This window comes from Tinamus guttatus, unplaced genomic scaffold, assembly GCF_059628265.1.
Source record: "Tinamus guttatus ecotype Peru unplaced genomic scaffold, ASM5962826v1 Tinamus_guttatus_pri_ptg000123l, whole genome shotgun sequence".
In the NCBI taxonomy this organism is placed as follows: domain Eukaryota; kingdom Metazoa; phylum Chordata; class Aves; order Tinamiformes; family Tinamidae; genus Tinamus; species Tinamus guttatus.
This window is the reverse complement of record NW_028288657.1, coordinates 709,676-734,375: the sequence shown is the minus strand read 5'-3', so window position 1 is coordinate 734,375 and position 24,700 is coordinate 709,676. Positions and strand designations below refer to the sequence as shown.

Below are 24,700 nucleotides of genomic sequence, written 5' to 3'. Positions count from 1 at the left end.
ACTGCAGATGTTTCACATTGAGCAAGAAAGTGTGAGCAGTTTAAAAAAAAAAAAAAGCCCACTATGGGTCGATGTGGTAATAACTGAAGTAAAGGGCTAAGAGCCTGGTCTGTGCAGCTCTGTCCCTGACTGTACCCTTGCATGACTGTGAGTGATTCGATGAATATCTTTGTTTTCAGGTCGCTACGTACTTGCAGATGTGGAAATACCCACATCTAAATTGTGAAGCAGTTTTGAGACCCTGAAAGGATAGTCTACAAAGTTGTTCCTACTATTTATATTTATAACAACGTGTATTGCCCTAAGGCAGGTTTTTGGCTGTATATGTAAGCTACTGGAAAGAAAGCTGCTGGACAGTCAAGTGTACAACATGAATAAAAATAACACCACATAGCTATTTACGTATTGACTAATCTCTCATTAACTTAAATTTCACAACACACTTGTGAATATTGATGCCCTCATTATGAAATGGATATACAGAGAACAGAAATGATTAGCTGGAGGCTAGACAAGTTAAAGGACAAAGTTGGGAACAGAATGTGAGTCCTGACTTCCAAACCCTTGCTGATTCTTCTGGAAGTTGCTGTTATTGCTACTGAGAAAACACTAATGAAGATGGAAAAAGAGGATCCTCTCTTTTGCCCTTACATTAGCTTTTCACTGCAGTTTTTAAGGACGTTTTCTCCCAGCTTTCCTCTAGGGTGTCAGGCATTAACATCTCAGCTGGCAGGCAGGGGACATTCCAGTTCCGCTGCAGACAGTCTTCTCCCTGGGGACGAGCAGGAGCCGTCCATCCACGAGGCAGCCACCCTGGCGTTTCAGACTGCTGTCAAATGTGACGTGTGTTTCCCTGAGCGCCGCACTCGCGCCAGCTTAAACCCGAACTTCAGTCTTCATTTGGGGCCCTTCTTCCCCGGGGGCCTTTGGCACTGTTCGCCCCAGGGTCTCAGGGGCTTCTGGAATCAGTAGAAGGAAGCAGGATGTGTGACATGGATCTTCCATTCCAGTAATATTTATAGACTAGCTATAGTGTCCTTGATACTTTGGAGTGTGAATATTTAAATCTTGGTAGCAGAATTATGAATGACTCATGCTTGATGTGCTTACACATAACAGGGCATGAGTACATGGCTAGGCACGGATAATCACATGGCACTCGCTCCTCATTCTGATCCAGTAATGAAAGAATCCTCTAGCTTTGCTTGTAAAACCAGCACCTGGGGGCAGGACAGTTCAGAAACACCAGCCACAGCATAACTTGTGTTCCTCGAGAGTTAACATCTGTTTGACATTGGCTGGCTGGTTGGTTTCTTATTTTTGTTGGTTTTTGCCTTTTCAGTTTGAAAATGAGCTGATAAGCAAGCTGGACCAGGAAGTGGAAGGTGGCCGAGGGGATGAGCAGTACAAGATTTTGCTGGAGAAACTGTAAGTTCATGACAAGCATAGAGGATTTCATGTTCTCAGCTTAAGTATCTTTTGTCATGAAGAGAAATCCTAATTAATCCAGTGAGCAGAGAGTGTAGTTAAGAGCAATTTTAACACTGAACAGGTGTGCTGAAACTAACTGCCTTAAAATGATACATTTGTGCTCAGGTGGGAATCTATGCAATGCTCTAAGCTTGGGGGGGTCAGCCTAGAAGAAGATGCTGAGCTGGCAAGCGGGCTGTGAGTAGAAAAGCTTGGGAACAACAGGCCTGGAGGCTAAACAGAAATCAGAGCCTTGTTTGAGCACCGAGCAAAACCCAAGTTTTTGACTTGATCTTTGGACATGTCTAGCTTGGCTGTATCAGGCCTGGGGGGTTGTTCTGCTCTGCCGTTGGGGAGTCTCTGTTCCTGGAATGCGTTTGACTTAGCTGAACAGTTTGGATAACTGTTCCTGAAGTTCGTTTAGCTCCGCTCAGAACTTGACGCAGGAGTTCCCTCCTGTCTGTCTTGCTCTACCTGGATACGTTTGCAGCCTCCTGGAGCACTGTCGGAAGCACAAGTATCTGTCTGGATCTGGAGAAGTGTTTGCGTTGCTGGTGAGCAGCTTGCTGGAGCACCTGCTGGACTACAGGACCATCATGCACGACGAGAGCAAGGAGAACCGCATGAGCTGCACCGTCAACGTGCTGGTAGGGCCAGGGCTGGGCTTGCCCGGGGGGGCCTCTCTGCTTGCCTGGCTTGTGTGGGGTGAGCTGCGGGCAGGTCGCTCACACCGCAGTGAATGTGGGGGATTCTGTGTTGCAAAATAATTCCCTGAGAAACATACGTATTTTCCTCAATCTCCAGAAGGGAAGCTCTTGAATGAGAGCTGACTAAAGGAAAATTTCAGTAGTTTAAATAGTTCTGCATGCCCCTTCTGGCTAACGATGGGCCCAAACTGGGCTACCAGTTATCAGCAGCTATAAATCTTGGAAAGATGAATAGTCCAAAATCAAATTATGTAGCTGGTCTTTGCCTAATCTGAGGTCCTGAAATACAGGCTGGAGAGATGGCTAGCTGATCATTTGGGAAATGTCCTGGTACCGCCACAGAGAGCCTGTGCAACCTTGGGCAATCACGTTCTGTCTTGGACCTAATCCCCTCTCTAGAGGGGCTTGTCCAACCACGCTGGATCAAAGGGGTATTGCAGGGGTAAATGCTTTTAAGTGGGCAAACAATAGCGAAGATCATTAGAATATGAGTGATGCCTAAGTTACTTTTCTAGAGATGACAATGTGAATCCATTGTGTTTTACATCAGTTTGATTTACCTTTTTCTATTCTGGGCAGAATTTTTATAAGGAGAAGAAACGAGAGGATATTTATATCAGGTAGGGTGCTCCCTCCCCAGGCCTGTGTAGAAGCCTCTATTTCCCCTGGTGTTCTATATGGTGCAGGAATTCTTCATATGAAACAACAATTTGCATTTCATTCCTTTAGATATCTCTATAAGCTCCGGGACTTGCACACAGACTGTGAGAACTTCACCGAGGCCGCGTACACCCTCCTGCTCCATGCAGAACTGCTCCAGGTAATGCAGGCAGTTTCGGATTCCACTGTCGGGGTGTGGGTTTCAGATGAAATGCAAACAGCTCCAAGTTAAACAGTTCATTCTTCTGTGCTTTTATGTGGTTTTGAACCTAGGTTCTAGTGGTCATTAAGGAATTTCACGATCTTAGACACTACACAGCAGCTAAACAAACAAACAAAAAATGAAAACAAAAGCCACAAAAACCCTTGTAACATTACTAGAATCAATGTGTACACATTCCTAGTTTATATTAGGCAGCCACCCACATTATATCACTGCTAAATTCACCTTAATTTCTCTTTGCATTGGTGCTGATTTTGTCTTGAGGACAGAAGATGAGTCCTTGCAGAAGATGAGTCTAGCTCCTGTAGATTTGTTTACCTCAAATCTTCCATTTCCTTTAACTTTATCTGTTTTCCTCTCTGCTAGTGGTCTGAGAAGCCATGTGCTGCTCACCTGCTCCAGAGGGACAGCTACTGCGTCTACTCACAACAGGAACTCAAGGAAAAGCTCTACCAAGAAATTATCTCTTTCTTTGACAGAGGCAAAGTGAGTATTCTCTTTGTTCCTATGGTAAATACGTGGCTTAGTGAATGTAGCTGGGACAAGCTGCCTGCAAAGAAAGAGCAAACAGGATTCCACAGCAGCTCGGATGCTTTAGGCTTGTGTGCAAAGATCAGAGGTCTAAGAAAAGCAGAGTCTCTTTGTCTTGAATGACTAGATCTTCTTATTCCTGTGCTAGTCAAAGAGCATCTGTAAAATAATTCAATTCAAGGTACTGAGTAGGTCATAAAACTATTAGTGTGGGGGTTTTGCTTGTTTTCTTTCCCTGAGCAGTGTCTTTGGCAGAGCTTTGCAGCAAACGTGGCCTGTTTGGCTGATTCTGGAGTTTTTGCTCGTTGCCTTTGGATAGGTGGTTCTGCTGCTCTGCTCTTCGTGCTCGCTGCATGCGAGTGTGGAGGCCGTGATTAGGCAGTGCACTGGAGTGCCCCAAGTTAGAATCAGCTGAATGTTTTACTGATCTTTCTGTGATAAACAAACACTTTTAACAGAGTCTTCTATTTTGTTTGTGCTTTCCCCATCTGCCTCCATTCATCCCCCCATGGAGATGTGGGAGAAAGCCATTCAGCTAAGCAAGGAGTTGGCTGACATGTATGAAAACAAGATCTTCGATTATGAGGGACTTGGTAACCTCCTGGTAAGGTTTCTCTCTCTGTTTTTAGCTGGCTGTCGTTAATGTTGAGTAGCTTTGCCCAAGCATGTGTTAAGAACAAACAAACATTCCTATTTTTAAAAGTCTATGTATTTTTACCTTATTAGAATGCTAATATCCTGTGCAGGTGTTTAGCAGTCTTAGTGTTAATCCATAAGGTAATGTTTGCAGGCTCCATATATCTCTTCACTTTGTCATTTCTGGGATAAAGCTTTCATGTACAAACACAGAATTGTAAAAATGTCTCTGTACTGATTTTTTTTTTCTTTTAAGGTTAAAGATGTAACCAGCTGTCCTTTATGCTCTTTCATATGCGGATCATCTGCCCAGTTTTATTTCTGCCAGTTCTCTGACATTTGTCACCATTTGTCTGCTTCCTAACACTTTTTAATTTGTGTTGCAGCAGTCAAGGCTTTTTAATATTTTCCTGGAATCCCCCAAAACATGGCACTGTTCTCACATCTGCAAACCAGGAAATGAAGCTGATATTTCACCCAAACTAGTAAAAGGACTAATAGGAAATATTCCAAAACTGATCTAAAATATTTTATAGAGGAGAACTAACAGACCAAGAATTTCACAGTGAATGTGAACTGTAGTTTCCCAGTGTCTCTGAGAACTCAAAAATTAAAATCCTTGGAACTTTTTTTTCTTTCTTTTTCCCCAGAAAAAAAGAGCTACTTTTTATGAGAATATCATGAAGGCAATGAGACCTCAACCAGAGTACTTTGCTGTTGGATACTATGGTCAGGGCTTCCCTTCTTTTCTGCGGGTAAGCATCCACGTTCTGGAGTGGCAGGCTCCACAGAGGCTGCAGGGGATGCGTTTTCAGAGCTTCCTCAAAAAATTCAGATGCTAAACTTTTCCTTTGAGTTAAACTCGAAGATCTGAATTCCCTAAGCATGTTGAAACCCCTCAGCCTATATAGAATGACAATTAACGGACCACAGTTTTTTGGTTTTTTTTTTTTTTTATTATTACCAGCTTTGGTAAAGTCAATGGGTTGCAGTTAGGTTTGTCAGGCAATTAGCTTTCTCATATATGGAATTAGTGAGAGTCCGGGGAGTTTGCAGTGACCTTGAAGGAAAGGATAAGTGCGATTCCTTGCTTTAGGCTGTGCAGCATCTCACAACACGTGAGTTCCGTGATGCCCTTCCTGAAAATCCATCACGCTGTGGCTTGTGCCAAGGATGAAGTCAGACTTAATCGTAGTTCTTCCTTCTATCCCTTACAAGTCAGTTGCTGTGTCTTTGCCTATTTAGGGAGCCCCAGAGCTGTCGTCTCCTCTGATCACAAGACTTCTAGTGTGACTTGAGGCGTGGAGGGAATTGGCACCCCAGGAAATGCATGATCTCACATACCCAAATGTGCCTGTGTGTGTCTGCACTGGCTGTCAGTTGGCTGTGTGAGATTCTGTGGTGGAATCTCCTACTCGGCAAATGAAACCTCCCGAAACATCCAGGGTTTCAGGATGCGTGTGCAGGGCAGTTAAGGCAGCAGCTTAGCAGCAGCAAGTGTATCCAGGTACACGCTGGGTAAGGGCCCAGCAGCCCACAGCAGGCAGGATGAAGTGAGTGCAGAATGCAAGTGTGAGCATGTTCAATAACACCCGTTCACAGGGAAAATGGACTTTCTAGGTGAATATGAGGATGCCACTGCAGGGTCTTGCACCTATGGGTTGCTCTGTTGTCGCTGCAGCCTGCTTTTTCTGATTCCAACTGCCTTTTAAGCTAGGAAACAACCTTTGATATAAACTAGACCTCCGAGACTACTCTGTGTTTGTTTGGAAAGCTCATTCTCATTGCCTTGTTCCCTACTAATTCTCTTTTTCTTTTGCTGCCCACAGAATAAAATTTTTATCTACCGTGGCAAAGAGTATGAACGGAGGGAAGACTTCAACCTGAAGCTCTTGACCCAGTTCCCCAGTGCCGAGAAGATGACCAGCACGGCTCCCCCAGGAGAGGAGATCAAGTCTTCTCCTAAACAGTGTATCTTTTAGTTCTGACATGTTTTGGCTCCCTGGTCTGCCTTTTTCTTCCTTGAAGAGGAAAATTAGTAAATACCAGATCAGTAAGAAAGGAACACACTGCCCCTGGAGGTCTTGAAACAGACACTGGGCATGAAAATAAGAATATCTGTAATTGAAACAGTGAATTTAAAAGCATACTGGAAGAGAATTGTTTTTGTGAAGCTTAAATGAGCTGTTAAGTTGAAACCTTCACAGGTTGCAGTGGAGGATTTCTTGTACCTCCCCTTCAAGGTGGCACTGACAGTAGAAGTGGGATGCAGAGAAGGTTCTTTCTCCTTCCTTGCAGTTAACAAGGATTTATCAGTTGTTTTGGGAGAGGCGGGGGATGGAAGTGCCATTTCTCTACTGTGTGGTAGAGAATCCATTAGGCTGAAGACCTTTCTAGTTCTGAGTGTGGCCAGAGGAATCTCATGAAGATTCTTTGGATTCTCTCTGTGACTTCAAGTCAACAGCAGATGTGCTGCTGGAAGAAGTATGCTAGTAAACACCAAGTTACTGGGCTTCTTGCCTATGTGTTATGCAGGCCAGACTAAAGAATCTAATGGCCCATTTTGGCCTTAAAAATCCATGTACAAAGGCCCAACTCAAGCAGTGATACCAGATGCTTCCCTTGTAATGAGCCTGCCAAGCACTAAATTCGCATAGGAAATTAAAATTCATTCAAGACCCAACTTGGTGTCAAAAAATGCCTTCTCTATTTCTGCCTTGTTTCAGCTACTTCCTTTGCATCTGTTTGTTTGTTTTAGTGCTTTGGCTCAAGATGAACCTGAACTGCAAAATTTGGATACACATCTGAACTGTTCCAAAAGTTTGGGGGTGTTTGTTTCCGGGTCTTTGGCATAGCCCTGTTATAAGAGGGAGCAGCTGCATAGTTTGGATTTGATACAGGTTCTTTTCTGACTCTTGCAAACATCACTGGAAAATACAAGGAATTTGAGTGCCCAAATTGCTGTTGCATTAGGCAGGGATTAGTGGTTCCTCAATATCTCCTGCTTTTACTTGTTTTATAAAAGTGTAACAGAGGCATTAATTAAGCTGTACAACATCTTAGGGAATGTCTAGATGCATAAACTAACTAGTTCTGAAATAGAAATTGTAATAGCATGTTTAGCATGGCCCAAGACTCCAGCTAATAAGCTCTCCTGAGAGAGCTGGGGCTTAGTGCTTGATCTAATGCATCTGTGTGGTTTGGGGTTCAGATTTGGGGGGTATCCAGCTGGCTCTTCCGTGCGGGCAGCGTGACCTTGCCTTTGCTTTGAAAGCACCACGCAGAAATATCCGCGGTGAGTTGGAGGTCCAGCCGCCTGTCAGGCAAACGTTGCCGTTCCAGAGCAGAGCTGACGAGCTCACAAAGGTGATCTGGTGATTTGGGCCAAGGTCTTTATGCTTCACTCTTCCATGTGGGTTTCTACTGCTGTAAAGTCTTCAGTACAGTTCTTAAAGCAAAGTACTGTAGGAACAACACCGTAAGCTGTTGTGCTTGGGGATATTATTATATTATTACAAGATGTTCTTGTTTACTATCAAAGGTCGGCAAAAGCCAAAGCAGGAGTCGATGTTCACTGGTAATAGCTTACGTGCTTAACTAGCTTCCTCATGCTTCAGGGGCTGGGAGGAAGGCTTGGTCCTGCTGGAAAGCTCTGAGACAAGTAATTAGAGAAGAGGGAGAGACAGATAAATCCATTATGGAACCTAATCCAGAATCCTGTTTTCCCATTCCCAAAGTAGAAATCAGGAACACACAAACTTCTGAGGGAGTGTCAGCGTTTGGAAGTATTCCTAGAGCCCTTATCTTCTGGGGCTTTTGATTCATGACTCGCATACAAACCGCAATAAGAAATATAATGCCTGGAGTTGCTGATGAACAACTGAGTATTTTTCTTTAAATGTGACAACAGCACAGGGAGTTGTTGAGAAGTTTTGACATTTGATGAAAACGGGAAGGGTTTTTCTCTGTCTCTATTTTCCCAAAAGGATTCATAGTTTTTCATCCTTAACCATAACTGTTCAGATGTGCAGTGCTTTATAGTGAAGCCTGTGATGAACCTGCCACCTAACTATAAAGACAAACCTGTTCCCGAACAGATCTTAAAGTAATTACCTTTTTCCTCAACGTTTACTCTGTGCTTTCTTCTCAAATAGCATAGGCACAAGCTAGAGTGCCTTTGTTGCTCATCTGCAGATTTGATTCATAGTCCAGTTTAAACTATTTCTGAAAAGAAATATTAGTGCAAGGAGGATGGACGGTGAGGAGACTCACTGATTATTCTTTTTTGTAGCTACTACAGAGCAAACGAGGTGCAGCAGTTCACCCACTCGCGGCCATTCAGGAAAGGAGAAAAAGATCCAGAGAATGAATTTGCGGTGAGTCCTTCCCGTCTAATTCCAACTGTCTGGAATGTGTGCAATGAGAAAACGGTTCTGTGTGTTTGTTTATTAACAGTGGTATTTTGAGCAGCAGTGTCACAATTTCTTTTTCTTTGTGTGTGGCAGTAGAATTTGGTTGTTGAAATGCAGGAGGAGCAAAGGGCTGCACTTAATATTGCAATCTTTATACAAAGCCAGTCTGGTATGTTGAGGGAGTCCACAGCTGAAGTTGTAATGTCAAAATCGTTGATCTAGGAGCTGTAAATATTGTGCTCTAACCGCAGTTTCCTGCAGAGTACAGCTGTGTGCCTGGCGAAATGTGGCTGTCCTTAAAAAGTCAACCTATAACCATGGGGGATGAGCTCAAGTTCAGGCCAACTTCTGGCCTGCAGCAGAGCCTGAGCCGTGGCTGTGGCACACGAGCATGTTTTCCTGCAGCCTGAGGCCTGCAGCTGCCTACACATCGTGGCTGTGCACGATGCATGCAACTTGAGATAGATGTGTTACAATCACGCTGCTGCCAGCAATGCTCCATGCAGGAAAATAGCCACATGTTGCTTTGATGTTATTTAAATAGTAAAGGTGCCCAAAACACTGGGTTTCATCCCAGTTAATGAAATGTGAAAATAATTGCATCAGTCTTGCCTGCTAGTGCTGAAAAACTGGTTCCATGCTGTAGTGCAGGAGAGAACTGAACTGGAAAACCAGTGTTTTCTTACCTTGGATTCTTTTCCCTCCCTAACTAGACTATGTGGATAGAAAGGACAACCTACACAACAGCTTACTCGTTCCCAGGCATTCTCAAGTGGTTTGAAGTCAAGCACATTGCAACGGTGAGTCCTGCACATGGGCCGGGTCGCAGCCCACTCGACCTTCACTGACATAAAGAGCCTTGTAACACTTAGGGCCACCTCCTTCACTGTTGGATGTGGCACACCAATAGATTCTGCTTTAGACACAAGCAAACGTGTGTCTTTTTTAACAGTGGGGCAGAATGAAGGTTTATTCCCGTTTCCTCCCTCTCAGGAGGAGATCAGCCCCTTGGAGAACGCCATAGAGACCATGGAGCTCACGAACGAGAGAATCAGCAACATTGTCCAGCAGCACGTCTGGGACCGGAGCCTGCCCGTGCATCCGCTCTCCATGCTCCTGAATGGGATCGTGGACCCAGCGGTCATGGGGGGATATACCAACTATGAAAAGGTTATTTTTCATATTTATCTGTAGCTAGGTCATGGTGGAAACGAGTTCAGTTCTCAGCTGGTGCTGAGATTTGAGGGTACTCCAGCTTTACCCGCATCTGTTCAAAGTTCAGAGACGGAGAAAGAACAACAAGGGTGAGAGATTTCCCCTCATCTGGAATGTGGAAGCCTCCCACCTTCTTGGTGTTTAATCTCAGAGCAGTGCGCTGCGGTAGGATTAGGGAGTGAGGCACCTTGCTCTGATGGTGATAATAACACAGCCATTTGCAGCGGTGGTGATAGCATAACACGAGCCTTCCTGCTGGAGGCACTGGGTGCGTGGTTATCCCACTGAACCAGCAACAGAAACAAAATGACTTAGGTTTCTACGTTGCATTAATATAGAACAATAAATAAGGATTTTTCTTTCCAACAGATATTCTGTCTTTGCAGTGTTGTGACAAAGAGCATGTATTTCAGAATAGAAATAATCTTTGCTGTTCAGGTTTGTCTAGCTGTTGGCATGGTGTGTGTTCTTCAATTATGAAACTGAAGTTGCTTATTCCTGGTACTGAATTGTGGTACAGCAGCATGAAATATACTGCTTATTTCCATACATTGAATTGATGATATTAAAATGTTTAGATGTGTTGCTGACATATGTAATGAATTACAAAGTTAAATGGGAGAGGGTCTGGTTTGTCTAGGGTGTAAAACTCTTCTGATTCCAGGGGAGCTGCATACTTCACTGGGGTGAATTTGGCCTTAAATACTCTCATTTTGTGAATTAAAGTTTAGAAGTTTAGAATTACGAAAGTGGGAAAGCAGTTAAAACTAGGAAATGCAAAGTATCTGTAACCACATCTGGAAATAATCATTTCTGGTTCATATTTTCCTATTTCAACTAAAGATCAGCGGAGAACATTTGGCTTTTGTGGGTGGCTAGGATCTTGAGTTTTAATTGTTTCACTGAGGCCAAAAGCCAAAGTCTGCATTTTTAACATGGGCTTTCTTCTTGCAATAATTAAACACTTTCAAGAAAAGTCCGTTGGGAGCTGCACAGCCATCCCTCACAGGCTAACCTTCTCCTGACAGGAGCCTGCTTCAGAATCATACCACGAGGCCTATAAACACTGGTGCGTATCGGCCAGCTCATGGAGTGCAGAACTAAAAAATGTATGCAGAGGCTGAAATAGGTCAGAGACACATTTTAAAGCTGAAGGAAAAATATAAAGCATTTTATCTAGGAAAAGGGCAAAGGATTGCTCTGGAAGTGTGGGGATCTTTGTCTCAAAGCTGGCTGTGCAAGTATGGTAGTCTGTGATCATCTTCTCTCTTCTTTCAGGCCTTTTTCACGGAAAAGTATCTTGAAGAACATCCTGAAGACCAAGATAAAATTGAATTGCTCAAGCAATTAATTGCTTTACAGGTATCATGTTGGGAAAGATGCATGTGTGAGCACAGGTGTTGGCTTTTCTAGGATTCTGTTTTGGAAGAGAGGCTGTATATAACTGCTGTAGGAATGAGTCTTGGTATGTGTACAGGACTTTTTTAAAAAACATATTTTAAGAAGAACTGTCTATTGTAAAACTGTGGGGCAGAATATTCCACTTAACTTGTGGTGTCCTGAACTGTTACTCCGGAATATTTGCCAGTGCGGCACAGATGTGGTTTTTTTTTTTTCTTATGAGTCTAGCAAAGTATGTATTATCTTTTCTGTGAAATCACCAGACAGACCTAATATTTTCTCACTGTGTCCACTGAAAGTTGTCTGTTTTCAATTGTAAGCAGTGAGAAATTGTCCTGTTTTTATAATGTAAATTCCATCCATGCAGATTATTTATCCATTTTCATATATTTTTGTACAACAGAGCCAAGCTGAAGCTGCTTCACACTCATATTGCTTTGCAGGCCAAGGCAGGGGTATTCCAGCACTTTGCACTGTGTGTCCCAAAGCAGAATATAGAATCTGTATGAAGACCACCACTTCAGTATAGGTGGGGAAGGAGTTCATGTTTCTTTGTAGAACACATATAGAGTTCACATAGACAGGCAGGCTACTGCAGTGCCAAGTTCTGAGTCAATAACTGAGCTCTGCAAACTTAAAATGCATGGACCTTAAATCCTTTAAATGTGCCTGAGATGTGTTAATAGGTGTAGAAAATTCTCTCCTATAGCAGGAGAGCTGGTGGGTCCTTTCAGAGCAAGTTTTGCTGCTCTCTTTAGATGCCCTTGTTGGCAGAAGGGATTAGGATCCATGGTGAGAAGCTGACTGAGGAGCTGAAGCCTCTGCATGAGAGACTGATCGCCTGCTTCAGAGAGCTGAAGAAGAAGGTGGAGAAGCAATATGGTGTAATAACTTTGGTAAATTTATCTTGTTGTCTGTTACTGTGCTTTAAAGCAACACACCGTACTCCTTTCCGGGCTTAAGTTAGTGTTACCCGATTCATCCTAAGTGTGTGTCCACAGCCTCCCTCCCTCACCGAAAGGAAACCGAGCAGGTCGGGCTCCGTCGTGTTGCCCTACATCATGTCTTCCACACTGAGGAGGCTCTCGGTGACGTCGGTGGCCTCTTCTGTGGTCTCTACATCTTCCACATCATCCGACAGCACTTCTTCCAGACCGGGTTCCGACGGGTTAGTAGTCAGCTTTTAAATGTGATTTACAAGAGTAGAGACAGGCTTTTACCACAGAGAGTTATTTTATAGTATTTTCAAAAAATGGCACACTCAATATAATTAGTCACTTGTAAAATGAAGAATTGTTCAATACAAATAATACCGATGCTTTTAGAGAACCTTAAATGGAGGTCAAATTATTCTGTTTTACAGATAGGGATTTTGAGGCATATGTAAGGATGGATCTGGGAATTAAACTCAGAATTTTCTGCCTCTTGGAACCCAATTTTTTATGTAATAGTGAGAAGGGATATAAGCAGTGTATTTCAGATGTACACTACCTCTATTCCGCAGGGATCCTGGAAAACGGGATTTAGTTCAATGTGGTCTTCAAAGAGATGTATGGCCGTATGGTACTAGTTCCACCCACTTGTTTGCAGCTGCTTACATGGCATTAAAGGGAGCTTCCATATGTGAAACACTTCCTGCTATTACTTCTTTGCATCTGCTTTATATCTGTCATTGCCAGGGTGTCTAGATGACTTGGTCAAGGTAACGCAGTGGGCTGAAGGGCATAGTTCAGCATAAAATGCTGATCTTACTCCCTCTGCAAGTAGATCGTGCTTTGTCCTACGCCTAAGGAATGATACTCAAATTGCTTGAGTAATTTAAGAGCAGAAGTTTTGCTAAAAAATCCATTGTTCTAATTCATTTTTTTTTTGCAATAACCTCTTACAGTAAAAGATCACCACCTTTTCACAGGAAATGTGTGAAACGACACAACTAGACTAATGCTTGTTTTTTCACTTTCTCGGTGTGGCCTGCAGGTCTATTCTGGAGCCTCTGTTGGAAAGAAGAATATCAACAGCTTCCAGAGCTGAGGAACTGCTCATTAAAGACGATGGTGACAACCGGATTAGCAAATTCAAGCGGAAGGACTGGAGTATTAGCAAGTCTCAGGTTATTGTGGAGAAGGCGCCAGAAACTGAACCGACTTCCAAAATGGTAAAAATAATGGTGGTAATAAATTCCACAGCAGGAGACTTTAGTGTCTCCTTTGCTTTCAGACATGCTTGCCATTGGGAACTTCATTAAATACTGGGAGGGGTTCAAATACCAAAAGTGTTGGTCATCTGAGTAATGGCTTGCTTTTTTATTTGGAAAACTTGTGTCAGCCTCAACTGCAGTTTGACATTAAAGCACAGATTTGAAGAATGGGGCACTGATGTTTCATCTAGGTGCTCAGTACCCTCTTTACTTATGGGATCTGAGGGTTATGTGATGTACTCAGCACCACGCAGAATTGATCTGTTTGTGTTGGAGCAAGTAGTTACTGCTCCAAATCCAGCTGGCAAGCCAGATGCTCAACTGCTATTAGTCACCATCACTACACAAATCAAATGTACTACGAGGTGCAGATCAGTTTGAGAGATCTGGGAATGGGAAAAGGACAGTCTGGTAGTTAGGTCACTAGCTCAGATTTTGAAAACTGATTGTCTTAAGTTTATCATGCAGGCCATTCACAACAGAGCACAATCATTTGCAAAAGAGGAATAAAAAAGACCTCTCATTCTGATAGTGTTGTAACAAGGAATATATTGGAGACTGTTAGGCATTCAGATTGATAGTGGGGTCCAGGTAATAGCCAAGTAGGAATAGATAAATTTCAGCCCAGAGGTGGAATTATGTGACTCTGGAGCATTATCCTGACTTAGCTAAGACTCCATTACACTGTCAGAGAGTGCTTGAAAATTAGGCATTGGAGTATTGAAGCTGACGGCTCAGTAATACTAATTTGACTTATCATACTCTGTGTAATATTTAATAGTTCACTGTCCTTTCCTTCCCCAGCGCTCTCAGAGCTGAATCTCGCAGGAATGGGTTACGTTCTTGAAGATTCAGGAATTCTCATCAAATCTGAGTGATGCTGCCAGCACTTGGAGCCTGCAGAATATTTCTAGAGAGGGAACTGTGACTCTAGAATCCATTTGATATTGACAGGCTTCCTGTTCAAGAAGAGTCTCAGCTTGTAAATACTAGTGATTTAGGATACCTGGCCCTCTGCCTTTGAAGAGCTGATTCCCAATTAAATGCGTTTAACCCACAAAATGTGACATCAGATGCTGATCACTTAATAAAGTAAAACCAGTGGAAAAATTCTTTGAAAAACCCTTGGAAAAAAGCCTGCTTGTATCAACCAACTATTCTTTCTCTTACTTTATCCCATTCTCCTCTTGGAACATTTTCTCCCAAGTTTGTTTGCAGATCTCCTGGTCATGTTAAACCATTTTCTAACCTCATTGTGACCTCTTCTGTTCTTAGCTGCTGGACTGAGGTCATTAAAAACAGGTTGTTATTGCTACCCTGTTAGCACAGTCCCACAGTAAACTGGACATGTCCCGGCTCTGTTTGTGCTTTTTGACACTGCTCAGCCAATTCCGAGGTTGCACTTTTGGTTTCACCTGGCTGCACCTATCTTCTAGTACAAGGCTCTTCTGGAGCATGTTGATGCCTTTCTGACAGGTCTGGTTTTCTGATACGTGTGCAGCAGCTTTGCTGGCTTCTGAAGGTTTTGTTTACTCTGTGTTTCAACCAGAGCATGTCAGGAAAAGTGCAGAGGCCAAAGAGTCTTCAGTTAGGAGACAACAGACTGACTTTGCTTCAGAATTCGTCACTCCAGCAGTCGACACCGCTCAGCCCACCGCCCATCACTCCCAGAACACCAAGAACCCACAGTAAGTCGTGTCGCCTGGCGGCTGGTGCATCCACGGGGCAGCACCTGCCATAGGAATCGCCCTTTCCTGGGGTGACATCACTCTGGGAAGCTGGAGATGGAGGGAGGGACTGCTCTGATGTAGTTTACTGGAAACAACCCTAGGCCATTAATATTTTTGTAGAAATTTGTGCCATGTAACATTACTTAGAAGTGCTATCAAAGGAGCTAATATCATACTTGCGTCTTACATACTGGTTCTTGAAATTAGAAAATAAGGTGAATTTCAGAGAGCATTTCATCATTAGTTTTTTTTTCAATTTCTGTCTTTTCTCCTGTATTGACTTGTGGGAAGGAGTATTGAATCTCAAGGTGAGCATTGTGTAACTGATTTAAAAAAAACAGTTTCTCTGGAAATCAAGTCAGGTGGCCCAACAACATGCGTTACACTTGTAAAACCAGTTTCTAATCTCATACAACTGAGGAATACCTCTGTTGAATTCACTGAATAGAAGGGGAAGTGCCTCAGTCCAGCAGGTTGGTTTCAGTTCAGAACAAGTCTCTGGTTAAATTTTCTAGGCAAACCTTGAAGGCCTTCATGTTCATAATGAGTAACTCCCAGCTCTATCATGTGGCGAAATGTTTTAGGAGGAAATGTTGCTATGCTGCTGGAAAATTAACAAATAAGGGCTGTTATGCCTGAAAGAGGAAATTCATCTGGAAGAATTAGCAAAACAAATAATTGGCTGAATACCTTCCTTACATATGTAGTAGGCTGCCTGGAATTCCTCAGAAGTTTGGATAGTTGCCCTGTCAACTGGAGTTAAAATCAAAGTGAAACCTCAGGTCGATGCCTGGGCTGAAAGGAAGAGCCCTTGAACATTTCAGATGTGATAATGGATTCAATTTGCTCTTCTCTCAGGCATATGCCTTTCACATGAGCTTAGGTTCATTTTGTGAAGATAGAACTCTTCTGGGTATTCTGAACTTCAGGGAGATGGAGCTGTGGTTCTGCTTTGACATATCTGCCCGAGTTTAGCTACTAAAACAGTTCTGTTAGCACACTTAAACTGCAAAATGTTACATGATTTTTCCCGTAAAATTACCTGTGTTCAATCCCGTTTCCCGCTGCTGTTCAGCTTTCTCTGCCTTAACTACCTTTTTCCTACTGTTTTTCCCCAGGTTTTCCCTCGTTGCAAGCCGATGGATTGGTAAGTGCCAGCTTCCAGAGTGCCCCCCCGCCGCCTCCGCCCAAGAGCAAACCCTATGAGAACAGCAGCTCCAGGAGCGCCGCGGAGGTGAGGAAACGGAGCGGGCGCCTTGCTGGAAACCAGCGTTGGAGGGAGAGGTGCCACTGGAATTTTCCGAACAATCTCTGGGGTGGCGCTACTTGCAATTTGTCTAATCGTTTTACAGGTTCACTCCCTGAAACCACAAAAGAATAAGAAGTTTTTCACTTCGGGGAGGTTAAGTGCAGTCCCTTTTTCAAGTGAAAGCGTTGTGTTATCCTTGGTTAGGCAAACGTTAAAATATATAGAAATACAGAAAACAAAAAAACAGCGTAATGATTGAAGAGTTTAAAAAACATGATCAACATGTAAAATAGCACAGCAATCTGTTCTTTTTATGCTATCTTATTGTACTTTATTTTTTCAGGTTGCTCCACCATTGCCCAGCAGACGTGAAGCCAAACCTCCTCCTCCACCCCCCAAAACCAGAAAATCCAGTGTCCTTTCCTCAGAGCAAGGGCTGCAGTGAAGATCATCACTTGCAAAAGAGCAAATGCCTGGAGTGAGATGGCTGCTTTCCTTTTAATGACATGCTGTGGCTCTGCAACCCTAAAGACTGGTGATCCCTCCTCCCATTCCATTCACTTCCTGTGGAGTTTTTCCTGGAAAATACCAAGAAAAGCTGCTGTTGGAACTGTATTTCCAAGCTCTGATTTACCTTTCCCATACTGAGACACTGTTCACGTGGGGGGAGCAGTAACACTACTAGAATTGCTGTGTTTCATAGTCTTGTCTATCCTGGGCGTTCCTCCAGTGCAGTTTCACCAGCTCGTTCCTGGTGTAAATCTGTCATGGTAATGGTTTGCTTCAATGTGTGAGCGAAGGTAAGCCATGCCAGTGTGATATCCTTCCTATTTCATGTAGATTTATTGCAGCCATGCAATTGCTCTGATCCCTCCTCCTGCCCCTGAACATGTAGTGAAACCCTGATGTGCCTGAGGGGAAGCAGATTGTGGCCATTCCTAGCTGTGCAATGTCAGGTGTTGTCACGTGCCATCCATACGACGTGCAGGCTGAAGATTCTTGGTTGCAGCCTTGGCGTTGTTGGCAGAATGAGAAGTCTCTTTGTCCTCCCTGCCGGTCACCCTGTGTGTTGAAGGTGAAGACATTCTGCCTTACTGCTCCCCTGGTGGTAGTTGGTCGCTCCTGAGAGTTTAGGTTCACCAGAACTGTGTCATAATTTCCCTGCTGATTCTGGTTGTAACACTACAGAGCTGTTGATACTCTTCCCTGAATTATGTTTTGTCCTTGGCTCCTGTGCATATCTGGGACATGGTACCATTTGTAAGTTTTTTCTTTTTAAATAGGGTGTAAAAAATCACTTATTTCCATGAACATAGTCGAATTGGTAGAGGTTGCACTGATAGCAGCACTGTGTTGGTCAGAAGAGCTCCAGGATGGAGTGCAGGTAAAGCTGGCTCTACACGTGGCCTCAGAAGCTGTTTGGCAGCTGCAGTGACGGATGCTCTGGATGGCCACGTCCCTGCGCGCTCCCCCACCGCGCACACATTTGTTGCTGTTGCAGTTCTTGCACTTTGTGTTTTTCCACCTCCGTTGATCTCGTGTCTTTTTAACAACCTCTAGTCTTTAAGATCTAGGAGGTATGGGGAAGACTGGACAGGTTACTGTTGCTTGGATTACTCCTCTGCAGCTTTTCCTTGGAGGATGGGATAGTTATGCTGTTTGTTATTAATCTCTTTTATTTATTCCCTGCTGCATCTGGATGTCAGCATCACTCTTTACATTGTCTAGAGAAAAAAAAAATTACATGATCTTGATTTTTTTTTTAAATCAGTGTCTTTTTAAAATGTTTTTAAATCCATATGATGCATCACAGAAGAAGCTGTTGCACACAGCTGGGGTAGCCGTTCCTCCCGGTCCTGCTGTGGTTGAGAACGAAGCAGGGTGTCATCCCTGTTCACGGATCGGGGCCCTGGCCCCCTGCACACTGCCCTGTGCTGGGCTGTGCCTCGGGAAGGAGCCGTCCCGGACTCGCGCCGTGGGGCCGGTCGTGGCGCCGCGCACGGGGGCATCTCGAACCCTCCGGACGCCCTTCGCCCCGCTCCGTGGTGCGTTGCAGGACTTGCCAGCTCCTCGCTGCCTTCTGGGGCACAGACGCTGCTTGACTGAAAACCGTTGGGTTTTCTCTCTTTCTCTCTTCGTCCACATCCTCCTCCTGTAGTAACCTACATCTTCTGCTCCTGCTGCACACACTTGAACTGAAGATCCTCTCAAGCTCCCCACCTGAACAAGAGCTTTTTGTGTTCAGTGCCGGTGTTGCCTGCCGCGCCTTTCTGGAGCAGCCTGGCCTCAGCTCCAGCCGGCAGGAGCAGAGGAGCCTGCGCGGGCTCCTTGGTGGTTGCAGGTGGCTGATGGGCACTGCCGTCCTTGTCACTGACATCCAGCTGGAGAGAGGCCCCGGGAGCGCCCGGCGGCTCCGGAGCCCCTCCGGCACGGGCAGGACGAGGGGCAGCTCCAGGCTCTGTGTAACCGGAGCACACCCGGCACAGAGCCCTCTGCCACGGCTGGATCTTTCGCTTTTCCTGCGAGCCAAGCTCCTTAAAAAGCGGAGAAGATGTTGTTATCCCAGGGCCTGCTGTGCCTGCAGTGACACTGTGTTCCCTGGAGGAGTTCTTGGTTCCCTGTCTGCACAGCCCAAGCTCCTCGGCTGGCCTGGCAGCAAGGGCAGCGAGGAGGCGGTTGTACCGACCCGAGCCCGTGTCCGAAGCGGGGAATTTTGGGGAAGAAAAAGGCTGGGCATGAAGTGTGAGTGAGCATGGGACTCCAGCCATGCTGGTGAAGGGGAATTGTGTCCATATTGTTGTGAGAAAATCTACCCAGATTCCAGTTGTGAGTGTGGGTTTTTCTGTTTGGTTTGTGTGGGGGTTTTGTTTGTTTGTTTTTCATCTTAAAATGTTGTGATTTTTAGTGACTTTTTCTATAGTACCTACTTGATGTAAATTCTGAGATTAAATTCCAGAGGTGATCTGAAATCTCACTGTCTTATGAGTAAAACAAACCTGGAACTTAAAAATCCACTTTGCAGAGAAGGCAAAATCTAAACCCATTTCATAGCCCTGCTGTTCAAAGCTAGTGCTAAATAACAAGTCTTAGAGGATATTTCTTTGAGAAATATGCTCAACTCTTGTTTTCTGGCGCTTTTAATTAAAATTCGTCATGCTGTGATAAACTCCTTTAAAAATGTTGCAGGCTCTAATCCGCATCAGGGGAAGAGAGAAGCAGACAGCTTTCTGTTTCAGTGGCTTATTGGATTAGGAAAGGACACTGATTCCAGTGAGAACTGCCCTGTGATCTGCAATGGCAGAAGATACTGTCGTGTTTATGTAGCAGTTGGTGGGAATCTGCATCTCGTAACCTCCACACTGCAGCCCAGCGTGTTTGCGCAGTGAGTGATTACCAGCAAGTTACATCCACTGATAATCCTCCTTATTTATTTTATATAGCTGTAAATGAAAATATTGATGTATGTAATTTAACTGCATTTTTAATAGTAAAATCATTCCTGACCATTACTGCTTCCCTTCATTTTTTTTTTCTTTTTTTAATTAAAAGCTTCTCCATCTATTATTTACTGTTGTAGACCAAATTATCTGGTGGACTGGGGTGAGTTTTCCCTAGGACTGCATCAGAAACAAAAACGTACAAATAATGTTCCATTGACAGCATGGCAGGGCTTGGCGTTTTCAGAAGCCCGTGCGGTTCACCCAGTTCTGCTCCTCCTAGTTCATGTTTACAGTCAGTGTTTGGTGCTGCTGACGCGGGCGTTCGTGTCCCCGTGGGAGCCGTGGGGTGGCCGGTGCCCGCTCCGGAGTGCCGGCCCGGCCCACGAGGGCAGCTCGTGCCGGTGCCACGCGCTGCAGCCCTGGGGCTCCTGGCAGGACGGCAGCGTGGAAACCCAGGCTGTGAGCACCCGAGACACTGCGGCTGCCCTTCGGAAACACCGTTCCCAGCTTTCGGCCCTTCTGAAAGTCACTCCTAATACGTGTCGTGTTGATCCATGTAGCTTTGCGCTGTTGGTATTGCAAAGGTTTAATGCTATGAGGCTTGGGAAGTGTCTGTCTTGAATTCAGGAATATATGGATGTTGTCTAACATGCAGTTGTGAATGTTTTGAGATCCTGGATGTGATAGTTTAGTTGCAAAACCCACCTTTAGGGATTGCAACTACCTTCCTTTCTTCTCTCTTCCTTTATTCCTCTACAGTTGAACAGAAAAAAAATACAGCTTTAAAGCTGCTCTGAAGAAAGAGTAGGAGCTGAGCTTTGGAAAGGAAATCTGCATCTCTCTGGGTTAATGGCATGATTCACTAAGGCTGTAAAGCAAGGTGTATAAATTTGTGTGTTTTTTAAGATGTATTAACTACTGTAAACTTTGTAAATACCTTTTTAAATAAATGTAGTTTTTGAATGAACCAGACAAAGAAAAGACAGGTTGAAAACGTTCGTCACTTGTGCATGGCTCACGTCACTCGAGCGCGAGTGGAGTGACCTTGTTCAGGTCGTTGTTGGGAGTCGGACAGGGTGACCTGACCCCGGGGCCGCGTGCACGGCCGGGCGCTCCTGCTGCCCTGAAACGGGTTCTCCCTCGCTTGCAAACCAGTGCCCTGCACAGCAATGCTTTCCACAACTCACATGTAACTTCAGAATATTTATTCACATAATACAGTCTAAGCAGAGGTGTCGAGGAGGAATTGTTTTTAACGTTGTCTTTCAGTTTGACTCGGAGTTCCTTGTTCCATTTGACTCCGGTTTAGATTTTCTTCCCGCTAGCCTCTTCCATCAGACTTGCCTGTAAACAAACATATACTTTGTTTAGAAGAAAGAAAAAAAAAAAAAAACTACTTTGATGGCATTTTAAAGCCTAGTCAGATGCTGATGGTTTTGAGTTGTAGGATTAGAATGCCATAAAAATGACCCAGCGTGATCCCTGTGCCACCTGCCTGTGGGTCTGACCATAGCGTAGCGTAACCCACACTTACAATAGCCCCCGGCTGCCTCCCGGGGCAGAGCTTAGTGCTCCTAGGGAAAAGGAGCTCTTGTATGGAATCCTGCGGGACCTGCGCCTCTCCTGGGAATGCTGGTTGTGTCTCGGGTGTTGTGGATAGAAGCGCTCCACGAGCCCGTGGTTCCTTCCGTGTCTTCGCTAGGTGGATCTGCATTCGCACGCGCTGTTGCTTCTCCAGGAAACGGAGAGGGGGGGACCATTTCCTGACACTTCCCCTCTCATCGCACAACATTCCTGTAGCAACTCCAGGAATGCGTTACCTTGGAAAAGCTGCATCTGGAAAAGGTCTAATTTGTTTTCGCTGTCATTAAGCAGTTAAAAACATGGAGAGGCCACATGATTCAGAGAGTGGGAGTGAGAAATGCAAAATAAGATGTAAACCTCTGAATCAAACACCTCGTACACTGATTGTGCGTTAACTGCTAGCCCTTTCCAACAAGCAAAGCTAAACATCTACCTGGGCAACCTTCAGCTCTGCGAAGGAAGGACAAGTTTCCCTGGGTGAGCAAGAGCCACCAGAGAACTCGTCTGAAATATTCAGACATTTTCTGCTATCTCTTCCCTCCCTAATATGGTTTCTTTCAATAGGAAAAGATGCGTCAGCACCTTGCTGTGGTTGCTGGCTCTTCGTGCTGCCAGTGGTGCTGCTGGAAGCCAGAGCTACAGGTGATGCCCCGTTGGGATTTGCTCAGTACCAACTGGAGTTTAGGTAAGTTGTGCATGAAAATTCAATTGGAATTAAACTCTTCAGTCTGTTTTAGCATGTTTGAGTTTATAAGCCTTTTTTTCAGGCCAGAATTTCCTAAGTGAGAGAAAGAGCATGTGGTTGTGTGGGGTTCTGTTCTTGTTCTCTGTACAAGCGAAGCAGAGATGTTGAGGGCCTCAGTCTTCAGAAGCAGCTTGGAGCTGCTTCCCAGGGAGCGGTGAGCTTCTACCCTAGTGAAGGTGCTGCTATATTAATTAAAGAGCTCATTTCTGCTGGAGTGTGCGTTTTGTGGCAGTGAGTCCATGCAGTCCCTGCTGTCACTGCATTATGGCATCTAATGGAAATGCATTTCCCAGCCTAGGGACCTCGGGAGTAGCAGCTTCCATATGGCCTGATCCTTCAGCTGGCACAGGGTGCCTTTGAAGTTAAGCATCCGCGAATGCTGCCAAGATGTGGAATGAGGGTAGAATGTATTTCCCTCCTTGGTTTTTTGTTTGTTTTTAATTTGGTGAGCAATGACATTACTAGAGTGGCAGCATCAAGAGTAATGGAGTCCTGAACTAAACTTGGATGCCTTTTCTTTGTCCTCCACCCCTTTTCCTCCCCCTCCATGTCCTTTCCCAACCTGATACAGTCGCTTCATTTTCCCATGGTGCTAAAACAAACCTGTTACTTACCAGGGCTTCCTTCAGATCACGAAACCTGGGGTGCTCATAGGGGCCTGGGCATTTGGTCTTCTGCATTTCCTCCATTTTTTCCATTCTATTTTCAATCTGAGTTGGGAAAGGATAGAGGCTTCATGAAAGGCAAGCACTCGTAGTTATAGATCAAGAAGAACCCGCTCCACAGTTTAAATTCACCTCTTCCCAACTGCTGTTGCTTAAACTTAAAATTATTATGTAGGAACTGCTATTTTGAGGGACTATAGATGAAGCAATGGAGCAGTAGAAAGCATGGGAAAACAGTGGTGAATGGAGTCTTGCATGTCTGTCTGATGATTTGAACACTTAATCTACATGGTCGCTGTCGGACTAGTTACCACCTGACAGCTGCTCATTGCCACATTCACACGGTCATAAAACAACACTCAATATGGGCTGAAAGTGCGGAAACGGTGGATTTGGGTTGAGCTTAGAATTAAAACTTCTTTCTTGCCCATAGAGCAGGCTGCACAAACTGTGTGTAACAGCCACCACAGATGTCGTCTTTCCCTAGACTGCATCACTCTCAGCTTTTCTATGAATAAACGTGTGTGTATATAATATATACACATCCAGCAAAGCCTGTTTCATCTCTAATACTGTGCCCTGTACATATAAGGTGTCGTAGTCAGAAGGCCAAAGTTGCTTTAAAATCTAGAGCTTACCTCTTGGAATGATTCTGCCAGGTTTTCAGCGTTCCTTTTGCCTCCTGGTTGTAGCCCATAAGACCAGTGTTGAGCCAAGCAGATTTCCACGGCTGCAAGAAGCAGGACGACGCTGAGGAAGATCTTCCTGCACTTCTCCATTCTGCGGGAGAGCGAAACACCGTTGATACTGTGCTGGCATTGTAAGTACTGACCTATTTTATCTTGCAGAAATGTAGCATTTCTGGAGTGACTCTTCAGTTCCCATCTCCTGCATCCCACTGGTATTATGTCAACATGTGATCAAAATCAACGTGGATTTTGAGCCACTCAGAATGTGATTAGCTCATTATCAAGAAAGTGATATCTGAAAAAAAAAAAAACGTATTGAGCTAGGAATTACTTTTTTCATAATCTCAGAGTTTTAGGAGAAGCAGGACCTCAAAGGCTTAGTGAAAAACCCTGCTGCTGGCTAGCAGGTTCAGTTCAGCTAGTTCTAATGCCCAGTCCTCTGTGCGTTCTTTCCCAGTGCAAGTTGCTTCTAGTGCAAGTGTCTGTAAGGACTGAACAAGGAGAATAAGGTAGCGTGTTCAAGCACATTACCTGCTCGGTGACAGGATCTGCAGAGTTGCTCCTGCTCCTCCTGCATGGAATGCTGTCCTTGTCATCTCCCCTTCATATATAGCCACCTCAACCCCCGACCCTTCACAGCAGGTCACTTAATTCTATCTCTCTGACTGCAATTTTCTTCTTAAAATTGCTGTAATGCAGCAGAAGTAAAGCACATAATTGGAACACCCCTGATGCAGCTGTTGAATTCAGCTTGTTAAAGCTCCCGAAGGCAACAGCTGACTGCACAAACTTTCTTTTCAATGGCTTCTAGTTTGTTAAAAAAGAAAAAAAAAGAGGAAATAAATGAATATAAACTGAGAAGTGGTGTTAGTGGGTCTAATAGACAAGTAGAGCAGACTGTAAACGTGCTGGGGACGGCACCTTCCCTGTGTCGTTATGACGGGGGTTCCTTCACGAATAGAACTTCCAGGCACTAGCGTATGGGTAACATTAAATAGGCACCTATAAACGCATTTTTAGAGCTCCTCACTGTGAGAGTCTCTGCGCTGCAGGATATTTTAGGAGTGGTAGCCATCTGTATAGACAAGTTAAACTTAGCAACTTTGACTGTTTTTTTTACAATCCTTCTGGCAGCAATTTTGACTT

The 24,700-nt window shown here is 44.4% G+C and overlaps 2 protein-coding genes across 2 annotated transcripts in view; one reads left to right on the top strand and one right to left on the bottom strand.

The window, feature by feature from the left end:
• The window catches only part of DOCK5 (dedicator of cytokinesis 5), a 67,703-nt gene extending 50,581 nt beyond the window's left edge, over positions 1 to 17,122 (top strand). Inside the window, exons 35-53 of the mRNA XM_088521492.1 lie at positions 1,343 to 1,428; positions 1,961 to 2,117; positions 2,757 to 2,797; positions 2,907 to 2,997; positions 3,427 to 3,546; positions 4,106 to 4,195; positions 4,878 to 4,982; positions 6,057 to 6,198; positions 8,251 to 8,332; positions 8,519 to 8,603; positions 9,353 to 9,439; positions 9,633 to 9,809; positions 11,133 to 11,216; positions 12,014 to 12,151; positions 12,257 to 12,423; positions 13,233 to 13,410; positions 15,002 to 15,140; positions 16,301 to 16,416; positions 16,775 to 17,122. Of these exons, the coding sequence (XP_088377618.1) occupies positions 1,343 to 1,428; positions 1,961 to 2,117; positions 2,757 to 2,797; positions 2,907 to 2,997; positions 3,427 to 3,546; positions 4,106 to 4,195; positions 4,878 to 4,982; positions 6,057 to 6,198; positions 8,251 to 8,332; positions 8,519 to 8,603; positions 9,353 to 9,439; positions 9,633 to 9,809; positions 11,133 to 11,216; positions 12,014 to 12,151; positions 12,257 to 12,423; positions 13,233 to 13,410; positions 15,002 to 15,140; positions 16,301 to 16,416; positions 16,775 to 16,876 (2,187 nt within the window). The 3' untranslated portion in view covers positions 16,877 to 17,122. The remainder of the gene's footprint in view (positions 1 to 1,342; positions 1,429 to 1,960; positions 2,118 to 2,756; positions 2,798 to 2,906; positions 2,998 to 3,426; positions 3,547 to 4,105; positions 4,196 to 4,877; positions 4,983 to 6,056; positions 6,199 to 8,250; positions 8,333 to 8,518; positions 8,604 to 9,352; positions 9,440 to 9,632; positions 9,810 to 11,132; positions 11,217 to 12,013; positions 12,152 to 12,256; positions 12,424 to 13,232; positions 13,411 to 15,001; positions 15,141 to 16,300; positions 16,417 to 16,774) is intronic.
• Positions 17,123 to 21,130: 4,008 nt separating this feature from the next.
• GNRH1 (gonadotropin releasing hormone 1) lies at positions 21,131 to 24,120 on the bottom strand. The gene is made up of 4 exons (XM_010216404.2): positions 24,086 to 24,120; positions 23,504 to 23,645; positions 22,815 to 22,910; positions 21,131 to 21,215 (listed from the first exon to the last, which is right to left on the bottom strand). The coding sequence occupies exons 2-4, from the start codon at positions 23,642 to 23,644 to the stop codon at positions 21,177 to 21,179; spliced, it is 276 nt and encodes a 91-aa protein (XP_010214706.2). The 5' UTR covers position 23,645; positions 24,086 to 24,120; the 3' UTR covers positions 21,131 to 21,176.
• Between the last annotated feature and the right edge of the window lie 580 nt (positions 24,121 to 24,700).